Source organism: Myotis nattereri, assembly GCF_964212035.1.
Source record: "Myotis nattereri genome assembly, chromosome: 10".
NCBI lineage: Eukaryota > Metazoa > Chordata > Mammalia > Chiroptera > Vespertilionidae > Myotis > Myotis nattereri.
Genome location: NC_138085.1, coordinates 22559700 through 22584842, shown reverse-complemented (window position 1 = coordinate 22584842; position 25143 = coordinate 22559700). Strand labels below are relative to the sequence as shown.

General features: G+C 40.7%; 1 protein-coding gene across 1 annotated transcript in view; it reads right to left on the bottom strand.

The window, feature by feature from the left end:
* Positions 1-25143, bottom strand: part of TMEM131 (transmembrane protein 131) — a gene marked incomplete at its 5' end in the record, with an annotated part of 200920 nt that overhangs the window by 68077 nt on the left and 107700 nt on the right. The window contains 6 exons of the mRNA XM_081100672.1: positions 8495-8556; positions 9978-10034; positions 10144-10294; positions 13132-13212; positions 17814-17936; positions 20878-20994. Coding sequence (XP_080956798.1) covers positions 8495-8556; positions 9978-10034; positions 10144-10294; positions 13132-13212; positions 17814-17936; positions 20878-20994 — 591 coding nt within the window. The remainder of the gene's footprint in view (positions 1-8494; positions 8557-9977; positions 10035-10143; positions 10295-13131; positions 13213-17813; positions 17937-20877; positions 20995-25143) is intronic.

The following is a 25143-nucleotide window of genomic DNA, read 5'->3' as shown; positions in this document are numbered from 1 at the left end:
CTTTCCACTACCTACAGGCAGAGCATCTCTGGCCCTCTGCTGGTAACTCAGTCATCAGTAGGTCTTGACTGGGCCTGGAATCATGGCCCTAAGTAGCTCTGTAGTTTCTGTGCCTGAAATCTTCACAGCTAACGACCATAACAACCGGTTGCTATGACGCCCACTGTGGCCAGCGAACCAGGCTGATCAGGGGGTGGGACCGGCAGGCCAACCTTACAGCCAGCCCCCCCTGCTGGCCCGCCACTGATGGGACTCTCCCATCCTGATCAAGAGTGGGGCCGACTGGCCAAATGCCCCCTCCCTCCCCCCGCCCACCCCCGCCCCTAATCAGCCTGCCCTACCACAATAGGCCCGCCCCTGATCACACACCCCCGACCCCAATAGGGGGCAGGGCTGGCTGGCCAACCTCCTGCAGCTCCTCCCCCCAGCGGGCCACGCTCCCCATGGGCCCCCACCACACTGATTGGCCCACAGTCCCTCTCCCCAGCCAGCCCTGCCCCTGATCACCAACCCCAATAGGGGGTGGGACTAGCCAGCCAACCTCCTGCAGCCCCTCCCCCTGCCCGGCCTCCATCCCCACCCCAATCAGGGGCAGGGCCACTGGCCAACCACCCATGGCCCCTCCCCTAGGCTGCTGGACCCCGATTGGCACCCCCCACCCCATTTGGGGGGGGGGGCCGCCAGTCAATCGCCCTCGGGCCCCTTCCCCCAGCCGGCCTGGCCCTAATCAGCCCCTGATTGGTGTGGGTGGCCAGCCAACCTCCTGCCATCTCCTCCTCTCGACAGGCCCTGCCCTGATCTGCCCTGATTGGGGCTGGGCCTGCTGGACCTCACCTGTGCATGAATTCGTGCACTGGGCCTCTAGTATTAATATATTTATTATCAATAAGCTTACTGTAATTAGCAACCACTTAAAAAGTACAAGTCTCTTCATTCCTTGAAGGGTGTGTGTGTGTGTGTGTGCTCAAAGCAGTTTGAACTGTAAGATGAACAAAAACTGGGTAACGTTTCATTTGGTTCCATTACACCGTACTACTATGTTAGTATTTCTTCTGAAGGAAAGGGAAGCAGTACAGGAGCACATGTGACAATCCCATAGTGACCAGTGTGGGACTGAGTAAGCTGCCCATCCACTGTGGGCCTGATTTTTTCCATCTGTAAAACCCTAGGGGTTTGGATTAGATATCTTCCAAGAGTCCATCTAGCTACAATATTTTTTATTCTATTAATTTTGCTGTGTTTTCAAATTAGCCAGTTTCATCCTGAGGTCAAGATTGTCAGAGACAATCTTACAAAGCTTTGCGGAGGACTTTCACAAATATGGCTCCAAACTCTCTCACCTGCTTGACTGACTAGGACAGAGCAGCAAGGGGACCGTGACTGTGCCAGGCAAGCTTCCAGACTACACGGAGCACGAACAGCCACAACACTTCTGAGTGCCGTCAGCCTGCAGAGCGCCACGTGGGAAACAGCTACACGATGATGTCTATTACAACACAGTCACTGTACATGCTAGGAGCTTAGGATAGCTGGTGAAAAAAAACCGTTCTTCTCATATGAAACACCACTGCTAAGGTTTTCCTTACCAGAGAAAAATTTTATACTCAATATTATTACTTTAAAATATGTTGCACTAATAGTTAACAAATATTCAGTTGATGTGTTTTATATAAGTAGTCTGAATTGTTGCCATTAAAAAAAACCCTAAATCAGTTAAAACCCATTTTCCAAGGAAACAAACAAAACAAAACCAAACCCTGAAATAGTTGGCTTATACTGGTGGCTTTAAATAAAAAACACGTTATTACTAACTTGTAATAAGCATATTTACACTAACATCAGTTACAGTATCAGTTAATAGCTGCTGCTTATTTAAAGACAACCAAGAAGCGGAAAAAAATGTGGCAAGATTCCAAGGAAAGGCAGGCTCCCCCAGGTTCTAAATAGAGTTCCAGTCTTTTCTCACAGCGCTCGTACCCAACTCTCAAGTGAGACTCAAGGTCCCAGAACTTTACGAAATTTACAACATTTGAGCAAGCAAGGAAAATAACCTTGCAGTATCTACTAACTGTATAAAACAGTAACACAACTTTGCTAAGGCTCCTATCAAGTTGATATTGGTAAAATGAATGAGTACACCTGTGACTCTTACTCATCAATTAAATTAGTATGGAAACTTCGGGCAAGTGTTCCTCTTAGAACATCTCAAGCAAACTTACTCCAGATTTTATAACATTAATGTTCCATGAATGTTTTCTAAATATTCCCAAAGTTGCAGTATAGACGATCAATGTCAGGAAGGTGTGACCTGTACATCTTGCCCACTAACAGGTGGGGGACCTGTATTTGGAGTTGCTTGCTTCAACAGTCCTCTATCTATAAAGATAATTCAGAGACTGAATTCCCTGAAGGGAAATTAAAAAACACACACAACCCTGCCTAGACTACCCTGAAAGCTACATATTTGTGAAATGGAGGAGGGCAGAGGCCCTCCTAAAATGCATCAATTTTGAAGTCTGGCTTATTACGCAGAAAAATACAGGAAAAGCCTTAGGAAGCTCTCATAAAACTCATGCGATCATCTTCTGGCTGGTAAGGTAAGAAGTCTTAAGCTACCACCATCTCAAGTGGACCACTGCAAAAGATTTCTAATATTCTGGAGTTCATTCTCCACAGAGTAGCTACTGTGACCTTTTACAACACATAAATGCTTAAAATTCTGTAATTTCTCACTGCACTTTAAAATCTTAACACACCACAGAGCCCCAGCAGCCCTGTGACTCTCCTGCCCTCACCTTTTACATTCAACCTTTGCACCTCCCATGACATCTAAAGGTGTTCCTGCCTCATGCCCTTGTACTTGCCACTATCTGTGCTGGGAACACTTGTCTACCAATTTTTCTTATGGGTGCCTACTTCTTAATCCTCAGCTATGACCACAAATGTCAGCTCAAGTGACAACCCTATCTGAACCATCCCCTACCCTCACATGCCATTCTACTTCTTTCTTTCTTAGAACTGGGCTTGATCTACAATGATGTTGTATAACTTTGGTGGTCTGATTCACTGTTGTATTCTCAGTACTCAGCACAGGAGGTGGCATATAATTGATGTTCATAAAATATTTATTGATGAAGAAATAAATAATGAGGAAATAACACAAATCTATCCAAACACTTGGCTGGTTGTAGGCTTTGGATATTAGAAAAAATACATACAAAGGCAGATACAGACGAGATATACAGACATATATATAGATCAATCGGTTTATATTTATTTCTTTTTTTCATTATTATTTTTTTACTCCTCACCCAAGGATATTTTTCCGTTGATTTTTTAGAGAGAGTGAAAGAGAGAAGGAAAGACAGAGAGAAATATTGATGTTGAGAGAAACACATTGATTGGTTCCTCTTGTACACACCTTGACCAGGGCCTGGGTCAGGGAGGAGCCTGCCACCAAGGTACATGCCCTTGACCGGAATCGAACTTGGAACCCCTTGGTCCGCAGACCGACACTTTATCCACTGAACCAAACTAGCTAGGGCAGATCAATAGGTTTTTAATAGAATACCAATTTGAAATTAAAATGATATATTCATACAGACTTAAATGTCATTATATGCCTAATATACTTTCATGTAATTTCTGAGTTTTTAGTTGAATAAGTCACTTAAAAAAAATGCTCTCACTTGGCACTCTCCCTCCAGGGAGCACACCTGTGCCATTCCCATCTCCCTCTCCTTCCCCCAGAGGCACTACCCCCTACCCTCTTAGGGACATGAGACTTGCAACCATGGGAGCAGTGGGCAGTGGCAGCTTTTCCCGGGCTAACCTCCTGAACTTGTCTCTAAGGCCCCTTCTTCTCTGACTTCCCAGATGAGCCAAGGCAGCCCAGCCTAGGCTCTTCTGTTGCTTCTTCTATGTCCTTCCTATGTATGTTTTTGCTGTGGCCAATAAATTCTTGCTTGCTTTCCTATACTTTGTTTTAATAATAATAATAATAATAATAATAATAATAATAATAATAATACTAGCCTAATATGCTAAGTGTCTGGTTGTCCATTCAACCAACCAAAGCATAATATGCTAATGATATGCTAAAGCCGCTCAACCGCTTGCTATGATGTGCACTGACCACTAGGGGGCAGAGTCAACCAGTCGCTATGATATGCACTGACCACCAGGGGGCAGACGCTCTGACTGGTAGGTTAGCTTGCTGCTGGGTCTGACTGATCGGGACTGAGCAAGATGGGCCGACATGCCCTGGAGCCCTCCTGCAGTCCCCACCCCACCTGGCCAACGTCCCATGTCCCTCCCCGCCCCGATGGGGTCCCTCGGCCTGGTCTGCACCCTCTTGCAATCCGGGACCCCTTGGGGGATGTCAGAGAGCCGGTTTCAACCTGATCCTGCAGGTCAGGCTGAGGGACCCCACTGGTGCACCAATTCGTGCTCTGGGCTTCTAGTAATAATAATAATAATAATAAGCTCTAACTCCGCCTTGGACAGGTGGCTCAGTTGGTTGGTGTGTCATCCCAAATACCAAAAGGCTGCAGGTTTGATCCCTGGTTGGGGCATGTACAGGAGGTACAACTGATGTTTCTCTCACACTGATATTTCTCTGTCTCTCCCTTTCCCTCTCTCTAAAAAATAAAATAAAAATCCTTAGATGAGAATTAAAAAAAACAACCCTGACTCATTTTCACTATTTGGAAAAGCCATGCGCCTTATAGAATTGTTGCATTAAATAAGGTAATCCCTGTGAAGAACCTCTCATGGAGCAAATAAAAGAGAAAAGGAGGTACATGGGCCTATTTAATTGCATCATAAATGTACTGAACACTAACTTTTTTTAATTCACATTCTTAGGCTTAACTGCTCATTTCATTTTTCTAGGATATGTTTATTGAAAAAGACATTTGCTGTGGTCCATTCACTGTATGTAAAAACCTGGACCAGATTGGGCTATGTAAAGGCACTTTCCCATCAAATCTCTAAACCAAGCATGTCAAACTTGCGGACATGCTTACTCTAAACCCTCACATGGGAGGAGTGATGGCAGGCCTGAAGTCTGTCCAACAAGCACCAAAGTTCCCACTCTGACCCTTCTCTGTGCAATGGCCCCCCACACACTGAAAAAACCAGTATCAGACAAAAAGCATGCAGAACACACAAACAATACAAATGATCTGACATCTCAAACAGAGGCAATAGCAGAGTGGTCCACTGGCATTCACACTGCTACTCAAAGCTGAAGAGGAATCTTGGATGCTGCTAGGAAGTTGTGCTTCTTCATGCCCCTCTGTCAAAGGGAGTGTGGCTATGTTACAAGGTATGGGATAAATTTGCTCCATGTAAACAATAGGCTAAAGAAGAAATCCAGCATTAGCAAGTTCAGAGAAAGTAAGTAGGGCCAAAGCAACCAGGACAAATCTAGCAGAAGGACAGGAAATTCTGGTATACTAAACTATAAAATTTTGAAAAAATGAACCATAGTTCTGGCTCTAGCCGGTTTGGCTCAGTGGATAGAGCATCGGCCCAAGGACTGAAGGGTCCCAGGTTCGATTCTAGTCAAGGACTCGTACCTCAGTTGCAGGCTCAATTCCGGGCCCCAGTTTGGGTGCCTGTGGGAGGCAACCAACCGATGAATTTCTTTTACATCAATGTTTCTCTCTGTCTCTCCTCCTTCCTTCCATTTTCTCTAAAGAAAAAAAATCACTGGAAAGATATCGTCGGCTGAGGATTAAAAACAAACAAATAAAAAATGAAGTATTAAAAAAAACAATCACAGTTCTGGATGAAAGAAAGATTTGAAAATGTTAACATACAGCAGTGATTCCTAGGCCTTTGAATTTCACTGACTGGTAAAATCTAGAATGTGCATGTGTTTATGCTTGTGGAGGGAAGTCTAAGAGAGGTTTTCTAAATTTTATTTTGTGAATGTGAGGATATTGGTGATGGGGGAAGGAGAATCTCCTCCTCCTACTACTTTCATTCATAAAATAAAAGGTATTTTAATGTCATAGAAAAATTAACAAAACCAAACGTTAATTCTTTGAAAGGATCAATAAAATTGACAAACGTTTAGCTAGATTGATAAAAAAAATTTTTAATATAGAGAAGACTTAAATTACTCAAATCAAGGACAAAAAAAAGGACATTACTACCTACTTCACAGGAAAAGTATTATAAGAAAATACTATGAACAATGGTATGCCAACAAATTAGATAACTTAGATAAAATGAAAAATTCCTAGGAAGAATAAGCACTAGAACTGATTCAAGGAGAAAAAGAGAATGTGAATATACCTACCTATGTATATAAAACCCTAAACGTCTGGAATGACCAGAACGACCGAATGACCGAATGACTTGTCGCTATGACACGCACTGTGGGGGGCGGGGCCGGCTGGCCAACCTCCCGTGGCCCTTCCACCTGGCCGGCCCAGCCCTGTTTGGCAGGGCTGGCTGGACCTCACCTGTGTAAGAATTTATGCACCAGGCCTCTAGTAGCAAATAAAGAGACTCAATTAGTAAATTTTCAACTTCCCCAAAAGAAAAGCCTGGATTTAGATAGATGGCTTCACTGGTGAATTCTACCAAACATTAAAGAAGAATTAACACCAAACCTTTACATACTCTTACCAAAAATAGAAGAGGAGGAAACACTTCCCAACAACAACACACACACACCTCTATTCATAACGTGACAGCTATTTTAAGGTCAAACAAAGAAACAGAGTGTTATTGCAGCATAGCCCTTTTTTAGAAAGGGTATTTAAAACATACACACACTTAAAATGAATATATTTTTGAAAGCAAGTCTATAAAAATACTAGAGGCCCGGTGCATGACATTTGTGCACTGGGGCCCGGAGGGTGGGGGGCTGTCCCTCAGCCCAACCTACTCCCTCGTGCAGTCCGAGACCCCTCAGGGGATGTCCGACTGCTGGCTTAGGCCCACTTCCTGGGCCTAAGCCAGCAGTCGGACATCCCCCCGAGGGGTCCTTAGCGCTGGCGCAGAGACGGGAGAGGCTCCTGCCACCACCACTGTACTTGCCAGCCATGAGCCCAGCTTCTGGCTGAGTGGTGCTACCACTGTGGGAGTGTACTGACCACCGGGGGCATCATCTGCCCCCTGGTGGTCAGTGTGTGTCATAGCAACCGGTCGTTCTGCTGTCCGGTCGATTTGCATAATAGCCTTTTATTATATAGGATATACACTACGGTTACTATTTAAGAAGAAAGATAACAAGAACAAGAGACATAATACTGCTGCTTACTGCTCTGGTGTTTTTGTTTCAATGGTAGGGTGGCCAGGTCATCAATGGAAAGGTCCTGGGCCCATGAAGAACCCCCACCCCAGGAGTATGGCAGTATACACAGCCAATGGCATCACAGGTCTCTCTCAACTTGCCTAACACTGGAGGGACAGGAACCCCAGGTGGGGTGGTTTCAGCCCCTGTGCATACAAGGGAAGCTCTCTACCAGACCCCACTTCCTTTGCTCCCTCTCCCCCAATTCTTCCACTTAGCAGGAAGAGATACAAGTCAGAGGTGAAAGACACTGCCTATGATCCTACTAGGGCATTAAAATGTGGTTACCTGGGATGACAACCTCTCACTTCCTCATTTTGGGTTTGTATACTCTCCTCTCTTTGGTCTCTACTCTACCACCTGGTGGTAAACTCTGGATTTGGCCATCCCTTAAGTCTCCAGCCTATCTATTCTCCCTCATTTTATCAGAGTTCTCCAAATTTAGGTTTCTAACAATCAGCACATGTTATAATAAAAATGTACTGCTTTCCTTTTCCATTTTCCCCTATGAATGTATCTTGGAGACCTCACTAAGAGGTGAGGTTATGCCTACCACAAAATATGAATATCCCTGTCCTTTTTTTTCATACCTACAACCATTTAATGGCATGCCAATTCCACTATAAGGCATAAAAGTCATCTGTTCTGTGTATATGTGTGAGGGGAAGTGGGGGCCTAGTTTATAGTATGCTACCTAGGGTAATTACTAGAGCTGCCAGCTACAAGGAACACTTGTGACAAATGTTAACAGCATTCTACTGTTATCTACCATAATTCTTTGCTTCATGATTTCTCTTGCCACCACATCTGAATTTTTTCTCTCTCTTTTTACCTTTCTATACATTAAGGCTAACAACCAAACCTGACGGAATCCGTATAACCTGTCTTCTTTGTACATGCCATATAGGATTTACCAGAATCCACGTCTTTTATATGATTCTGTCAACCTCATAAACCTCGGTTCAAACTTTACTTGGAGAAGACCGCCTACTTTCCTTTCTCATTCTTAAAATTTGGTGGTTAAGGCAGAATAGGTTTCTCACATCATACTTAGAATCAAGCTGTCACCAGGTCACCACAGAACAAAGTTCTTTTAGAGGAAGAATTTAATTATTTTTAACTTTGCCATAAGTTTAAACACAAAGAATATATAAATTAGAAAAAAGATAAGTAAAAACTTACTGTTATTGGTACATCTTTTGTTCCTGAATTTAATAAATGAAGATTTAAAACTTTTGGTAGATCTGTTAAAATTGAGGAAAAGAAATATTTCTTAAAACGGTGTGTTTTATAGCAAGTTAGAATCTTATTAGATATCAAATTGAATCTATTCTAGAACGTGAAATAAAATGGCCATCACATTAATAAAAAAAAAATTAGGTAGAATCACCTTACTCATAAACACAGTGAGTGTTAAAAGAACTCCCCCACCTCAACAAACCAAATCAAAACAAAACATTTTTTTTTAGTGAAGCTGACATTAAAGCTTGTAATTTTCTAGCAAAGCACAATGAAGCAAATTAAAAATGTGCAATGTGAAATCATCATATTAAAACTGAATCTAATATTAAAAAATGGATCTTCAATCTCAAACAAGCAATTTTTAATCACATATGGTCCGCAGACATCCCAAATTACAAGTACAACACAGAGGTTAGGGGTACAGATCCCCACGTAGTTGAAAATCCACATATCACTTTTGACCCTCTTAAAACTTAACTACATCCTCTCCGTATCTGAGGGGGATTGGTTCCAAGACACCCAGCAGATACCAAAATATGCAGATGCTCAAGCTCCTTATATAAAAAGGTACAGAACAATGCAATCTGCCCTCCATATCCACAGATTCCCAAACACAAATTGAAAATACGGTTTTCAATGCTTGGTTGGTTGAATCACAGATGCTAAACCTGCGATACAGAGGGACAACTGTATATTTATTGAAAAAATCTACATATAAACAGACCTGAGCAGTTCAAACACATTGTTCAATGGTCAACTACACTCTCACTTCTTCCTTAAAAAATCCTTAACTTGATTGTTTTCAATTTTAGAATCTGAATTCTTTCTCTGACCATCTTGGACTCATCTTTAACATCATATCAGTATAATGCAATTAAATAATCAATATCTAAACAAAAATCTAGAAGTTGGTGTGGAACTGGACTCCAACACAGGGATGCTACTTTATGCCTCAACTTCCATTTAGAAAACCTTTCTGAAGGTATCCCATGGCCTTCCTTTGCCATCTGGTAAGCAATGGTGTCCCTCAGAGAAATGGGTATAAACTGCAAGGATTCTCAGTTCCCCACAGTAGATTTGTACAAAATCATACAACCCACTCGAACAGTGGTTCTCAACCTTCTGGCCCTTTAAATACAGTTCCTCATGTTGGACCCAACCATAAAATTATTTTTATTACTACTTCAATAACTGTAATGTTGCTACTGTTATGAATTGTAATGTAAATATCTGATATGCAGGACGGTCTTAGGCGACCCCTGTGAAAGGGTCGTTCGACTGCCAAAGGGGTCGCGACCCACAGGTTGAGAACCACTGCACTAGAAGGAACTTTCATAGCTGAATTACAAAGGGGTTAAAGTAGAACCATTTAGTACTGAACAGGCTTTTTTAAAACCTATAAAGACACTGTCTCTTTTTTTACCTTGTGTTCGCAGTGTACCAAAATCTAACATTTCTGTTGAGGAATAAATTCCAGGAGCTTGGAAAGAAGAAAAGTAAACAATTATATTTCACTTTGCCAGAGTCAGATGCAATGAAAACAAACAAACAAACAAACAAACTTGCAGTGCCTTCAGTTTTCCACAAACCTGTTGTAACTTCAACCTCAACAGGAAGAATGATGAACTCTGTGCTGTCTGAAGCATTAGTCTTTATTCTTATGAAAGCTGTGTGGTTATCGGCTTCTCTGGAGGAAAAACTGGCTCTCATCACTCCCTTGGTTTCATAAGGAGGAATTTCCTGACAAAAAATTAACAGACCATAATGTAGCACACCTTTTGTAATGTTCCAAAGCCACTAGATTATTAAATAAGATGACATCGACCAAAAGATGCATAATTATTTTATACTAGAGGCCCAGTGCACAAATTTGTGCACCAGTGGGGTTCCTTGGCCTGGCCTGTGGAATAGGGCCAACACTGGCTCTCTGAGATCCCCTGAGGGGTCCCGGATTACGAGAGGGCGCAGGCCAGGCCAAGGGACGCCACTGGTGCAGGATCGGGATCAGGGTCGGGGCTGGGGAGGAATGTGGGAGGTTGGCCAGCCAGGAAGGGACTGCGGGAGGGCTCCAGGACGTGTTTGGCTCGTCTCGCTCAGACCTGATCGGCCGGACCCCAGCAGCAAGTTAACACGGTCAGAGCATCTGCTCCCTGGTGGTCAGTGCATGTTATAGTGACTGATCGACTGTCTGCCTCCTAGAGGTCAGTGCAGGTCATAGTGACTGGTCAATTGGTCGACTGTTTGCCCCCTGGTGTCAGTGCATGTCATAGCAAGCGGTTGAGAGGCCTTAGCATATATCATTAGCATATTACGCTTTGGTTGGTTGAATGGCCGACCAGACACTTAGCATATCAGGCTTTTATTATATAGGATAACTACTAAGAAAAAATACAATGATAATTAAGTATATTCCACTGATTATAAAATACATTCCAATTTGGGAGGATGTTAAAATGTCAAAAATATACATTGCCACTTTCAAAATAACCATTAAAAGGTAGAATTAATCCATAAAATCAGTTGTTCTTCAATGTATGGGTGGTGCCTAGGTGTATAATTCAGTCCTGAAATTCTCTAACCAACAGAAATGTCACCATCAGAAGGAAGGTTTTATAGAAGGAGCCTTTATATGGATAACCAAGAGAGCTTCCTTTCTGCTCTCCTTTAAGACCTAACAAAAACAAAGCCTCTAAGTAGAGCTGCAGTTTGCCAACTGTGGTCTGGAAGGCTGTAGTCATGGAAGACAGCACCAATTTTCAGGCACTAGGAAGAAGACATTGAAAAAAATAGGCTTTTTTGGGAAGTGTAATTCTTTTCCTGGTTTTAGAATAATCTGGCTTCCAAGGGATGATGAGAATTTCTCTGCACCTTTTGGCATATTTTAGGAAATCCTTGTGTTTTACATTTTATTTTCTTCAATCACCTTACTCTCAACTTTTTAATGTAGGACAGAGGCAACTGGAACCCTCCTGGGGCCACGAGAGCGAGACCATCCACTCATCCCATTTGCCCATCTCTGGGAGCTGGCGTGGTCTCTGGATTTTCAAGGAACTGAAAATGAGCTGGGGGTAGGTCAAGGCCAACTGACATTTTTCTCTCTAGCTTTGTAGGACTAAGAGTCACTCTATCTTTTCTTGTACTCACTGGGAGTATTACAACATTACGTAATTTCTGCTACATTCATTATAGTTCTTAATTAGAAACCTGAATCCTCTTATGTTTATTAGATACCAATTGTATTTCATAGAAAATTCTTAGTTCTTCTATCTAGATAAATATACAAAGTTAATACTGTATAAAGTTAATTTTCTGAAGCATTGTTTTTATACACTATTTCTCTCAAAGGCTTTTCAAATAATAACTATAAGGTAAAATATTTTACAGAAAGGATATACTAGTAAATGGACTAACTATTATGTATTACTACCTGATAGTACAGTGGGGCCTTGACTTACGAGTTTAATTCGTTCCGTGACAGAGCTCGTAACTCAAATTACTTGTATGTCAAATTAAGAAGTGAACGAGTGAGACATGTGATGCTGGGCTGATGTGGCGTTCACTGTGACGTTCGCTGTGCCAACTAGCGGTGGGGTATCTGAAGCTGGCTCGTAACCCAAGTTTTAGCTCGCAACTCAAAGCAAAAAATTGGCCAAGAGATGGCTCGTATCTCGAAAATCTCGTTAGTCGGGACACTCGTAAGTCAAGGCCCCACTGTATGTTTCTATATCTTAGCTGTTAGCTGATCACTGACAAATTTGCATATAAATGTTTAAGTCCTAAAAAGGCCCTACATATCCTTTCCCTGGTTGAGACTGGTGTTTAACAGTGCAATTCATAAAGAAACATTGATCTTCAGAACTTACTCAGAGTGGCACCGTCAGTGTGAGTGGCCTTGGTACAAAAGCTGCATTTACTTACACCTTTTCCCCCTTTGATTAAAGCACGGTAGATGACATTAAAACCCAAAACTCTCTTATGGCAGGAACCTTTACAAGTAAGGTAGTTACAACATATTCATTGATTTGGTTAATATTTAGTAGTATTCTCTAAGGAAAAGTGGTTTTCTATGCACTGACACAAACTACTGTTAAATATTCAACAATATTAAAGGTGGACATAAGTCACCTAAGAATTTAAAAATTTCCAAGTCATCATAAAAGGCTTGACTATGTTTCCTCTGTAAATGTCATCTCCTCTAATAAGTCTGACCGGTCAATTCTCTACCTTCAAAAATCGAATGGAACCTTCCCACAGGGTTGTATTTATAAATCTTAGAGTAAGCAAATTATAAGCAATTAGATTCAGAGACAACTTTACCAATATAAAATCTCTTCCTTTCCACAGTGGATTAAAGATCCCACCAATTTTATTCACTGCTCTTTCCAAAAATTACTTTTCTCTCACTCTCTCATCCAATTTTCAAATATATTTGATATAAATGTAATATTAAGATAGCAATTAAGAAAACGTCACCCATATTTTTTCAGGTGATAAGGAATTAAGTCTTTTCTGGTGTATTTAAGAAAATCACTGGTTTCGTGCGACCACATGTGAGAAGAAAAGGGGTTAGCACTCACCCACAATTTTCTGGTCCCTCCTTGTTGACCTGTTGGAAGTTCTAGGTGAAGATCTCCTCCACTAGAGTACATTTCTACAACCTGCGACAAAAGAGCCATGGCAGTTAAGTTCAAAATCATATCCTCAATGCATGTGACTTGCTGTTTATATGGAAATAAGTTTGATAACCTAATTGTTTATCAGAAAAGATTTAAAAACATTTACAAATATAAATGTAGGGTAAGTGTCATGTAATACCACCAGAGTCAGTGCCCCATATGTGTAAACAATGGTGGTAGTTTTAACAAAAACAAGTTGACTTTGAAATATTAAACTGTGAAACAGTGTAGGTGTCTCAAATACTGAATTTTCGAAAATCCATCCATAGGACATTTACAGTTTATGAAAATGATCAAATTATAGAAATACAAATTCTTATAGTAACACAAGTTCTTTTTTATTCACACATCCTATATAATAAAAGGCTAATAGGCATATAGACTGAACAATGGAACAACAGGAACAACTGAACAACCGGTCGCTATGATGTGCACTGACCACCGGGGGCATGTGCAGAACATGGCAGGCGTTGGCCATGGCAGGATGGTGGAGTAGGTGAGCAGGGGTGCCAGACCAAGGAGGGGTGCCGGTTTCTGTCATCGGGGCAAGCCTCTGGTGGTTACTGATAATTCTTTGTTCCTGTGCACCATGGTCCAGCTTGGCTCACGTACCCGCTGCCAGCGCCAGCCCTGATCACTCGGCACCATCAGTGGGTATGAGTGGCGGCTGCAGCCCTGATTACCCCTGAGGGCTTCTCCACCTCCTCCTGCTCCCAAGGAGCGATCAGGGCAGCAGCCACCACTTGCACCTGCTGCTGGTGCCGGCCCCAATTGCTCTGCACTGTCAGTGGGTGTGAGCAGGGCCAGCACCATCAGCATGTGGGAGTGGTGGCGGTGGGAGCAGGGGTGCCAGCAGACAGGGGACCAGGGGTTGCGGCGGGAGGGGCTGGGCGAGGGCACGGAGGATGGGCCGAGACCCACCCCTGTGCTACCGCAGCCTCGCAGCCCACAGTTCCTTTCAAGGTGCATGAATTCATGCACTGGGCCCCTAGTTTATAATAAGACCCAGCAATGGACCTAATAGCTGCTATAATTGTGAAACAGAGAAGAGTGTATTATTCTGAGACATATACAACAATTTTAATGTAGTAAGAAAACATTTGGTTTCCACTGGCCGCAAAATCACAGGTGCTGTTAATGCCTCTGTGGCTTATACCTATGCTCATGATTTTTTAAACTTTTGTAATAAAACTACTGAGGTTTGTAATAAAACTACTCATTAAAAGTATAACTGGTGTACAATAAACTATACATCTTTAAAGTATACAAGGTGAAGTATTCTGTCTGACATAGGAAGACAGTGTAAAGCTACCACTTCAATTAAGATATGATATATACCCATTACCTCCCAGTTTCCTCATGCCCTTTGCAACCCACCTGCCCCTCTCAGACCCCCTCCAATCCCAGGTAACCACTGAGTTGCTCTCGTCCACTCTAGATTCGTTTGTATTTTGTAAAGTTTTATATAAATGGCATCACAAGTCTGTATTCTTGTGTCTGGCTGCTTTTAATTGGTGTAATGATTTTGAAATCCATCATGTTGTTGTATGTATTTATAGGTCATTTCTTTTCAATTTTGTGGATTATGCAATAATTTTTGACCCATTCACCTAGTGATGGACATTTGGGTTGTTTCCAGTTTTGGTCATTACAGATAAGCTGCTATGAACACTGCATTTGTAAGTCTGTGTATGGACGTCTGCTTTCCTTTCTCTTAGTAAAGAGCTAGAAACAGAACAGGTCCTGTGGTAGGAGACTTTCCTTTAATGACAGGTAACCCTATCTCCTAAGAAATAGTACATTTAATTATGCAAATATGGGGTGAAGTAATAAGAGAATGGATGGAAACCTCAGTAGTTTTATTACAAAAGTCCTCCAGGGGCTTATAGAAAAAGAACCAAGAAGGAAAACAGTAATACTTTAGTATAAGCTTAAAGGTTTTTGGTGAGTGTGGTACTGTTAAAGAAATGCACTGGGCAGACTAGTGAGTTGGGATTTTTTCTGAGTATTATTACACTGATTGTAAGTAATAACAGCTTAACTGATGGGGTAACTATGGAACTTTTTCTGAAAACAAAAACAAAAAAACCCTAACAAAAAACAAAAACAAACAAAAACCAAAAATACAAAACAAAATAGAAAACATTACATATTATTTCATTTAACCTTGTAAGGTATTAAGAAAATAAGTGTAACAAAGTTTGGAAACAGAAGATTGAAAGCTACACTACTGATAACAGAGAAATAAATGGGGAAATAGGGGCAGAAAAAGTCTTAAGGTTAAGACTAATGACAGTATAACATATGATAGAACTACTAGGTTAAGGTGACTTCCATACAGAGTTGCAGTTATAAAATACACAAGTCCTGGGAATGTAAAGGTACAGCACGGTGACTATAGCTAATAATGCTGTTTTGCATATTTGAAAGTTGCTAAGAGTAGATCTTAAAGTTCTTGTCACAAGAAAAAAAGGATTGTAACCATGCATGGTGATGGATGTTAACTAGACTTATTGTGGTGACCATTTCACAATATACTAGTATACAAATATGGAATCATTATGTTGTATAACTAAAACTAATATAATATTATATGTCAATTATATATCAATCTTTAAAACGCCCATCAAGTAGGAACTTGGATTTAAAAAAAAATGTTTCCCTCAAGAAGAATGCTTTCCAGATAATCTACATTGGTTTTAAGAAGACAGCTTTGGTTTTTTTATTTGCTCTCTTGTGTGTGGTAAAAAGTCTATTGAGCTAAATCTTCTTGAATTAAAATGTTTAACTAGAAAAAGACTATAGATGAACCAAAGAAAACAAGTCAGTATTGAATCCAGAGAAGGAACTGTTCTAGCTGATAGCCTGATGGCTTGAGGCTGAGGAGAAAAGGCACAGGCTGTAAGGCCACTTAAACAACAGTAGGCCGCCCACCGCTTGCCCAGTCCAGGACCCTCCTTCCGCTCCGGCCGCCCCAGAGGGGGCGCCCTGGGAGCTCTGTCACCTCCCTGTGGCAGTGCGGGCAGCGCCTGCAGCAGGGTCTGACAGAAAGAAGAACAAGCTTTTTGTTTCAATGTCTTTGACTAAAAGTAGTCAAAACAAGAAAGTAGCAAGAATTTACGAGGTTTCTGCAGGGAAAATACATCATTACCTAAAGGCGTAAAAGGATAGAAGTAACAGAGTGATGGTGATGAAGAGAGAACACTTTTCATGTACAAGCAAGCAGGACACAAGATTTTTCCTTTTGTGATGAAGATATCTAATGAAAAAAAAGCAATACTGCAATACTTTCAACAATAAAGATAAATTTAAAAAGTTAAACTCCGGGCAGAGTATTATTAGTAGCTCTCCTCAGCCAGTGTCAGCAAGTGCTGGGGAGAAACTGCTTTCTTACTACTTCAGCACAGGATTCCTAAGCACTTCACAATTCAAGCTCTGAAAATCTCGTCCTCTTCCTCATTTCCCCTTTCATTGTTTATGAACATGTCTACCAGAGGGCTCTTGGATGATAAAAACCATTTTGGTTACCAGCTCACCACAATATATAGTATTTCCCTCCACTTGTCATTTTCAAGATATTGTAAGTCCTGCAGGGTTGGTCCTAACGAACTCTGGGGGCTCTGGGTGTAGATATTAGGAACCACTCTGGAAAGCAACCGCATCTCCATCCAACACAGACAACAGAACTAGATAAGCTATAGCGGTGGCAAATGTCCTGTACTTGGAAGTCACTAGGGATGTGGGTGGGGCTTGGGAAAATATCTGAAGAAGCCACAACCAGCCACACTCACTGTGGAAGAGACAAGGAACCAGTGAGGAGAGATTTCAAATTTAAAAACAATTACTACTAAAAGATTGGATAAGATAAAGAGTTAGATTAAAAAAAATTTCCCACTGGCAGGTATGCTCAGTAGTTAGAGCATCAGCCCACACACCAAAGGGTTCCGGGTTCGATTCCTGGTCAGGGGTACCTGCCTGGGCTGCGGGTTCATTCTCTGTCCCCTGGTCAGGGGCATGTGCGGGAGGCAGTTGGTTGATGTGAGAGAGACACATTGATATTTCTCTCTGTCTCTCCCCTACTCCCTTCTACTCTCTCTGAAAAGCAATGGAAAAAACATTCTCTGGTGAGAATTAACAAAGAAAACAAAATAAAAATAAAGTTGCTTTTAATCATGATTCTCTATTACCCTTCTCTTAGACTTCAATTTCCAGACTACCATCACCAAAAACTTATTATCAAAAAATAGGTAATAAAAATAAAAATAAAAGTATAAACTGTGTTTTTAAAAATTTATATTGGACCAGAAAGAGATTATATGCAAGAAAAGTAGAAGCCTTGTATAGTGGAAAACTCTTCTTAAATTAAATGCAGAGCTGCCTAAATTGTAATACCAGAGAAGCCATAATTGTAATGGTTCCAAAAATCCAGTATCTAGACTGCTGACATTCAAAATTTAGGCCACAGCAAGATGCATAAAAATACCCCTCTTCAACACATCTTTAAAACCCCATTATTTTAAAGTCTTGAAAACGGAGATTTTAAGCTAAGCATTAATTTCTACCAAAATCACCATCAGACTCACCTGCAAAGGCTCACTGTGAGGGTTGTGTATGTTTATTATAGGTGAGAAGCTGCTATTCACAGGGACTCTAGCCCCAAGGAATGGCCTCAATCGATAAGGATTTGGAACTCCAACTCCAAATACCTGTTTCAAAGTAGGAAAAAAAGCAGTATGAGTTGCTTGTATAACTAACATTTTTATAGGTCATGATTGATTGATCTAGGGAAAACTGGTGAGTCTAACACAGATGAGAAAAGTTTCAACTCCCTTTAAAAGGAGCACACATGTGGTTTCTATATCTGATTTGGCTACATATTTGATTTACTACAAATACAAGCATTTGGAATAATTTATATGATATACTGGAAATAAAATGACAGCAGTCCTTCATGAAGTTGTGGGATAGACAAGAAAATAAGGGCCTCAAAAGATTTCCCTACTCCAACCCTTAAAAGATGAATCTAGGGCCCAGACAATCTCTCAAATACCAAGCCCAGCCCCAGGTCATGCCCACATGGGAGGTCCTGGGTTGACTAATCAGTGTTAGCCAGTCATTCAAATGGCAAATATTTACAAAGTGCCTACAATGTGTTAGACACAAACAAACACAGGAGTGAATAACTGAATAGTGAACAAGACAGATAATGCACCTGCTCTCATGAAACGTACATTCTAGAATGCGTGAGAATACGTAACAATAGAAGGCTTAAAAAATGGGAAATGTGATATAGAACAACTGGCTAAAGGAAGGAGGGACTTCTACAGAGGGTGGTCAGGGTCGTCTTCTCCGGGGTGGGGGGGGGTGCATGTGACATAAGCTGTCATCTGAAAGATGATAAAAGCCAGCACTGGGAGCGGCTCCAGGCAAGGGGAAGCGCACAGGCAAAGGCTTGAGGCAGGAAAGGGCCTGGCTAGTTTGAAGATCAGGAAGAAAAAGAGAAGCATGGTAAATGGGATGAGGTAGGAGATCTATATAGGAATCGGGCTCTTAGATCCGTGTAGGTCTTGGCCAGCAGTTTACGCTTTGCTCTAAGAGCAATGGGAAGACCCAAGGACGTACATGGGAAGTCAACTAGGTCTGATTTATGTTAAAAAAAAGACCACTCTGACTACAGGGATTGGGGCGGAATGGAAGGCCAGTTAGAAGCTACTGTGTAATAGAGCGAGAGGTAATGACAGCTTGAAACAGGGATAGGGAACATCCGGCCTGTGGGCCCCATAAGGCCCACAAAATCATTTGGCTGGCCCTGCCAAAGCATTAGGGGTGAGTTAATTAAATGTCTGACCAAATACAGCAGGCTAATTTTTAAGTTGATAATTTTGTATGGCCCACAAATGATGTTATAAATATCCAAATGGCCCTTGGCAGAAAAAAGGTTCCCCACCCCTGGCTTAGAAGATGGCAGTGAATAGGAGGGAGATAGACAGAATCGATAGATATTTAGAAGGAAGACTGAGGTAAAGACAGACAGTTGGCCACTGAGGCTCACTTGAGAACAACCTGATCATGACACTCAACTAGTCCAGACTGGCCATGACACCAAGGCCACTTGGGGTGCCTCTGCAGGACAAAGGTCTTCATATTCTAATGACAGTCTTTTTATTTACTCCACAGGTGCATGTTAACACATTGCGGACAAATCACGAGAATTCTCATGTTTTCTGTTCTAAGGCTTATGGCCAGTCACGAGAATTCTTTAATTCTTTGAGTGCCAACCAAATATCCTAGGAACTATGCTAAAATTGCCAAGGCATTTTTGCTGATTTTACAGCAGTTTAGGAAAAAAATTATGAATCGCAAGTAAATGAAGTTACATATTCAAAAACTTAAGGAAACCTTTACTACACTGACATATTTAGCAATATCATCATCACTAATAAAAGCAGACTTAGAACTGGACACCATTTCGAAGCTTAGATAGAGCTCCCGGCACTTTTGGCGAAAGACAGGAGGAGCGCAATTGCGCTCCCCAGCACTCTAGGGGTTAAAAAGGTATTAGCTTGAAAGAACATGTAATAAATAACTTCAAAATGCAATGGGCAATTTAATTTTAAAGCGTGCCTTTAACATATATGTAAAACGTTTTTTGTACTCGTTCAATAGAAACTTATCTGGCCACTGGGTAAAGCTAGCAATAAAACTACTGGTCTGCAATGTGTTAATATGAGTGTCATCTATAAAGCACCATGGCTATTTATCTATACAAGCCTTTAAAAGTTTATTGACTGCCTACTAAACAACCATTAAAGACTTCTTTTCATTAAATAAGTACAATATATGCTTATGACTGAATGGAATGTTTACTTTGATACTAGTTTTCAAAATAAATCAAGTGCTCTGGGCACTGGAGAAGAAATGTTCAAAAACAAAATCACAAAAACTGTCAAGTAAAACAATGAAACATTGAGTTCCATGGCAATAGCACAGTGGCTAAGAGACTGGTCTTCAGAGTTACAAAGTCATGGGTTGAATTTCTGCTCAACAACCTACTAATAGCATAATCTGGGCAAATTAAAAAACCTTTATACATTTCAGCTTCCTTATCTAAAAAATTGAGAATAACAGTATCTATAACACAGGCAGAAGTGTATGTAAAGTATGAGGACTTCTTAAAAATCTTGATAAACTTGATTACAAAAATTTTGATTCAAAAAACGGTATTTTTTTAATAACCTGAATAACTGTACATAAAAAATAAGCTTATTAAAAAAATGTAAAACTATACATTTACTAAGAAAAGCAGACATGTATGTTTTAATCTTGAAACTATTATTGAGTATGTTTCACAAGTATGCAAAAATTGAAAAGAATTTAGTGTGAAAATATTTTTATGATTCTTTTGTCAATCAATCTTACATTAACACTTTAGCAGTAGCTTTATTCATTTGTTCAATCTAATTTGAACAGGTATATTCACAGATACAACAATAGGTATACAAATGTTTCAAGTCAAAACTCTTACATTTTCTGTTATCCTTAAAAGTTATTGAAGAGAGATTGTATTGTAAAAGCTGGTCATGTTATAGGTCGAAGGTGATGACTATATTTTAGAAAACACATGAACGTTTTAATATTGGTTCTTACCTGGTAGGTAAATACCCCATGATTAGATGTATTAATAAATAAAGTATTTTCTACATTTCCTACTACTCTTGCAAGAAAAACTACATCAAATGATGTATTTCCGCCCGGAAGAATTTTCTGTAAAAGAACAGCAATAAATAAATTAGTAACCAAAAAATCAGATCATGCTAATCACAATTAGATAGCTAAAGTTCTCTAAAACAAATATAAAACTAGAGGCCCGGTGCATGAAATTCGTGCACGGTGGGGCGGGGGAGGGGGAGTTCCTCAGCCCAACCAGCACCCTCTCCAATCCGGGAGCCCTCAGGGGATGACCTACTGACTGCATAGGCCGGTTCCCCTTGGTTCTCTGGTGTCTGCGGGGCCTGCTTGGTGCTCCCGGGTCGCTGCGGGCGAAGGCCAAGCAGGCCCTGCTCTCAGCGGCCGCCCCCCTGGGACTGGAGGACTCCAGTGGGGCTGAGAGGACTGGGCACCACCATCTTGTAGCTATGGGTGCTGCCATATTTGTGTTGGAGTGATGGTTAATTTGCATATTACTCTTTTATTAGATAGGATAATTTCCATAAACTCCACCGCCCCCCCCACCCCCCCCCCCCCGTTTAAGCTGTAAATTAGCCAAACTATTTTGCAATGGAAAATAATAAAAAAGATGTCTTCAGAATGGAGATTTAGTCACATATCTTTGAAAATACCAGTCTAAAACCCCACACAACAGAAGGTTTCCCTGGATTCTGTTCATTCAGCAATCACGGGGCTGCAATGCAGTGCCTCATTACAGGCTGCTGTTCCTCATCACACAATCAAGCAGGAGTGAGCTGAACCTGAACTTTTTATATACGTTACTCCTAAGAAGCAGCAACCTGTGCTATTCCAAAGAAATAAGCGCAGACCTTAACCCCTTGTCCTCTGCTCCCCATTCACACAAGGCACAAAACATACAGCACTTTCCACTAAGGAAAGAAGATAGGGGGGACAGTATGTGCAAGAACTTACTCCTGTTATCTTGTACAAATTGAGAATGTCAGTGTAGTTAGCAAAAAAAATTATTACAACAAAACAACAGGGCTGCTTGAGAAGTTCGAGAGACTGCGAATGCAGTTCTGTCTGCAACAAAGCCTTAAAATGCATTATAATGAAGTCATCAACCTTGCTCATTCTGCCTCTATGTCTAGAATTCTAAAATACTCCTCAAATTATAGCTTAAAATATGATATTGAGACTTCTGACTTCACCTTAGCATGTACAAAGCTATGAAGCACATTTCTCCTGCATTATCAATAACAAAAAAATAACCTTTGTGTATCAACTAGCCCAGAATCTAAGGAGAGACAAGCATCTCCAGGGAGAGATGGAATGTGAGTACTGGCTCACACATGGCAGAGAATGGGAAGATGAGGCTTCCACCAAGAGGGTAAAATAAATTCAGCTAAAATGTTTACACACTGCTAAGGGCTGAGTTTGGGCTAAAATACGAATATAGAACTTTTGGATGCTATAGACACTAAGTGGAGGCCACACCTGAGCCAAAAATCAGTAATAGAAAGTATCTGGTAAATTCCTAAATAATTTGAAATGAAGCCAACACCTTCAAAATAATCCATTGGTCAAAGCAGCAGTCACTACAGAAATTATAAAATATTTTTATTTAATTGAAAATGAAAACACAACGTATCAAAAATTGTTGGCTGCAATGAAAGCAATACTTGGAAGGAAATTTACAGTATTACACACTTGCTAGTACTTAAAAAAACAAAGCCTCAAATCAATAATCCATGTTTCCACCTTAAAAAACTAGAAAAAAAAACCCTGGCTGGGTAGCTCAGTTAGGTGGAGCATCGTCCAATACACCAAAAGGTTGTGGTTTAATCCCTGGTCAGGGTGTGTATAGGAGGCAACCAACTGATGTTTCTTTCTCATAATGATGTTTCTCTCTCCCTCTTTCTCTGAAAATCAATAAAACATAGACTCAGGTGTGGATTAAAGTAAACAAACATCCTTTGGTGAGGATTAAAAGAAAAGAAAAAACTTAGAAAAAGAGCAAATTAAACCCAAAACATCAAAGGGAATAGATTAGAGCAGAAATGAATGAAGTAAACAAACAAACAAAATCAACAGAACAAAAAGCTCATTCTTCAAAAAATTAATAAAACCCTAGACAGAATGATCAAGAATAAAAAGGAAGACAAAAGTAAAAGAAACTGAAATGTGGACGTTGTATAGTATATCCTTTACGTGTAAAAAGGATGACAAGGGAATACTACAAACAACTCTATGTCCCTAAATTTAATAACTAGAAGAAATGGACACATTGTCTAAAAACCACAATCTGCCCTGGCTGCTGTGGTTCGGTTGGCTGGAGCATTGTCCTGTGCACTGGAGGGTCTCAGATTCAATTTCAGGTTGTCGGTTTGATACCCAGTGGGGCATGTATGGGAGGCAACTGATTAATGTTTCTCTCTCACATTGATTTTTTTTCTCTCTCTCCCTCTCCCTTCCTCTCTCTCTCTCAAATCAATAAAAATATATCGTCAGGTGAGGATTTTAAAAAAATTTAAAAACCACAATCTCACAAAGCTCCCTCAAAATCAAACAGGTAACTACAACAGTCCTACATCCATTAAAGAAATTTAATTTGTAATTAAAAATCTTTCCACAGAACAAATTGACAAATACAAAAAGAGAGACAAGGATGTAAAGTTCAACATAGGGAATATAGTCAATAATATTATAACTATGTATGGTGTCAAGTGGGTACTAGGCTTACTGGGGTGACTATGTAAGTTATATAAATGTTTAATCACTATGTGTACACCTGAAACTAATATAATATAGTATGTCAACTGTAATTGAAAAAGTAGAAGTTAAAATAAAAAAACCTTCCACAAAGAAAAGACCAAGTTCAGATAGTTTCACTGGTAAGAAGAATTTTCTACCAACCATTTAAAGAAACAAATAATACCTATCTATATAAACTTTCAACATACAGAAGAGGAGAGAATATTATCCACCTCATTTTATAAGTCCAGCATTAACCTGGTACCCACACCAGACAAAGAGTTGGTAAGAAAACTATAAGCTAATATTCCTTATGAATGAACGTAGGCATACAATCATCTACAAAGTACTGGCAAACTACATCTAGCAAATAAATGAAAAAGAATAATACATTATGATCAAGTAGTTTCTATCTTGACAATGCAATTCTAGTTCAACATTAAAAAATCAAATCAATGTAACTGATATTATCAACTTACTAAAGAAGAAAAACCATATGGTAATTTCAATAGATACATCCTCTATTATAAAAGGGTAATATGCAAATTCACCGAACAGTTGAAAGACCAGTTGCTATGACACACTCTGACCACCAGGGGGCAGATGCTCAGTGCAAGAGCTGCCCCCTAGTGGTCAGTGCGCTCCCACTGTGGGAGCGCTGCTCAGCCAGAAGCCCTGAACCAGGCTCATGGCTGGAGAGCTAAGTGGCAGTGGTGGCAGGAGCCTCTCCTGCCTCTGTGGCAGTGCTAAGGAGCAGCGAGCAGAGATGTAAGGAGCAGCTAGCAGGCAGGCAGTAAGGAGTGAGGGCTCCTGGAGTGCGAGAGGGCACAGGCCGGGCTGAGGGACACCACCTCCTCCCACCCCCCAAGTGCACAAATTTTCATGTACTGGGCCTCTAGTTAATACATAATGGGATTAGAACTAGAGTTAGAAATGAGGTCTGTCAGACTCTATTGTGCATATTCTTTTAAACAATAAGAAATCAGGTGGTCCAATACTTTTATAGTTGAGAAAACCAATTTTATGTTGTTCTTAAAACCAGTTACTATTATTCTTTTAATTCAAAGACACACGTATTATTATCAACAAGTATTGGTTACAGTTTTGCTGCAAACATTGTGCATTAGGTACTGGTTTGAGCAGGATGGGAGTTAATGAGTGCTCGAAAGGAGATGAAGTCACTGCCTGGAGGGTATCGGGGTCTATGACACCTGGAGAGAGAAGTGTGTTTATCAGTAATAAGCCATATATTTATGGACATTCAGTCTCAAACTATCATATTGGTGAAACATATTTTTTCTTTAAATATATTTTATTGATTTTTTACAGAGAGGAAGGGAGAGGGATAGAGAGTTAGAAACATCGATGAGAGAGAAACATCCATCAGCTGCCTCCTGCACACTCCCTACTCAGGATGTGCCCGCAACCAAGGTACATGCCCTTGACCGGAATCAAACCTGGGACCCTTCAGTCTGCAAGCTGACACTACAT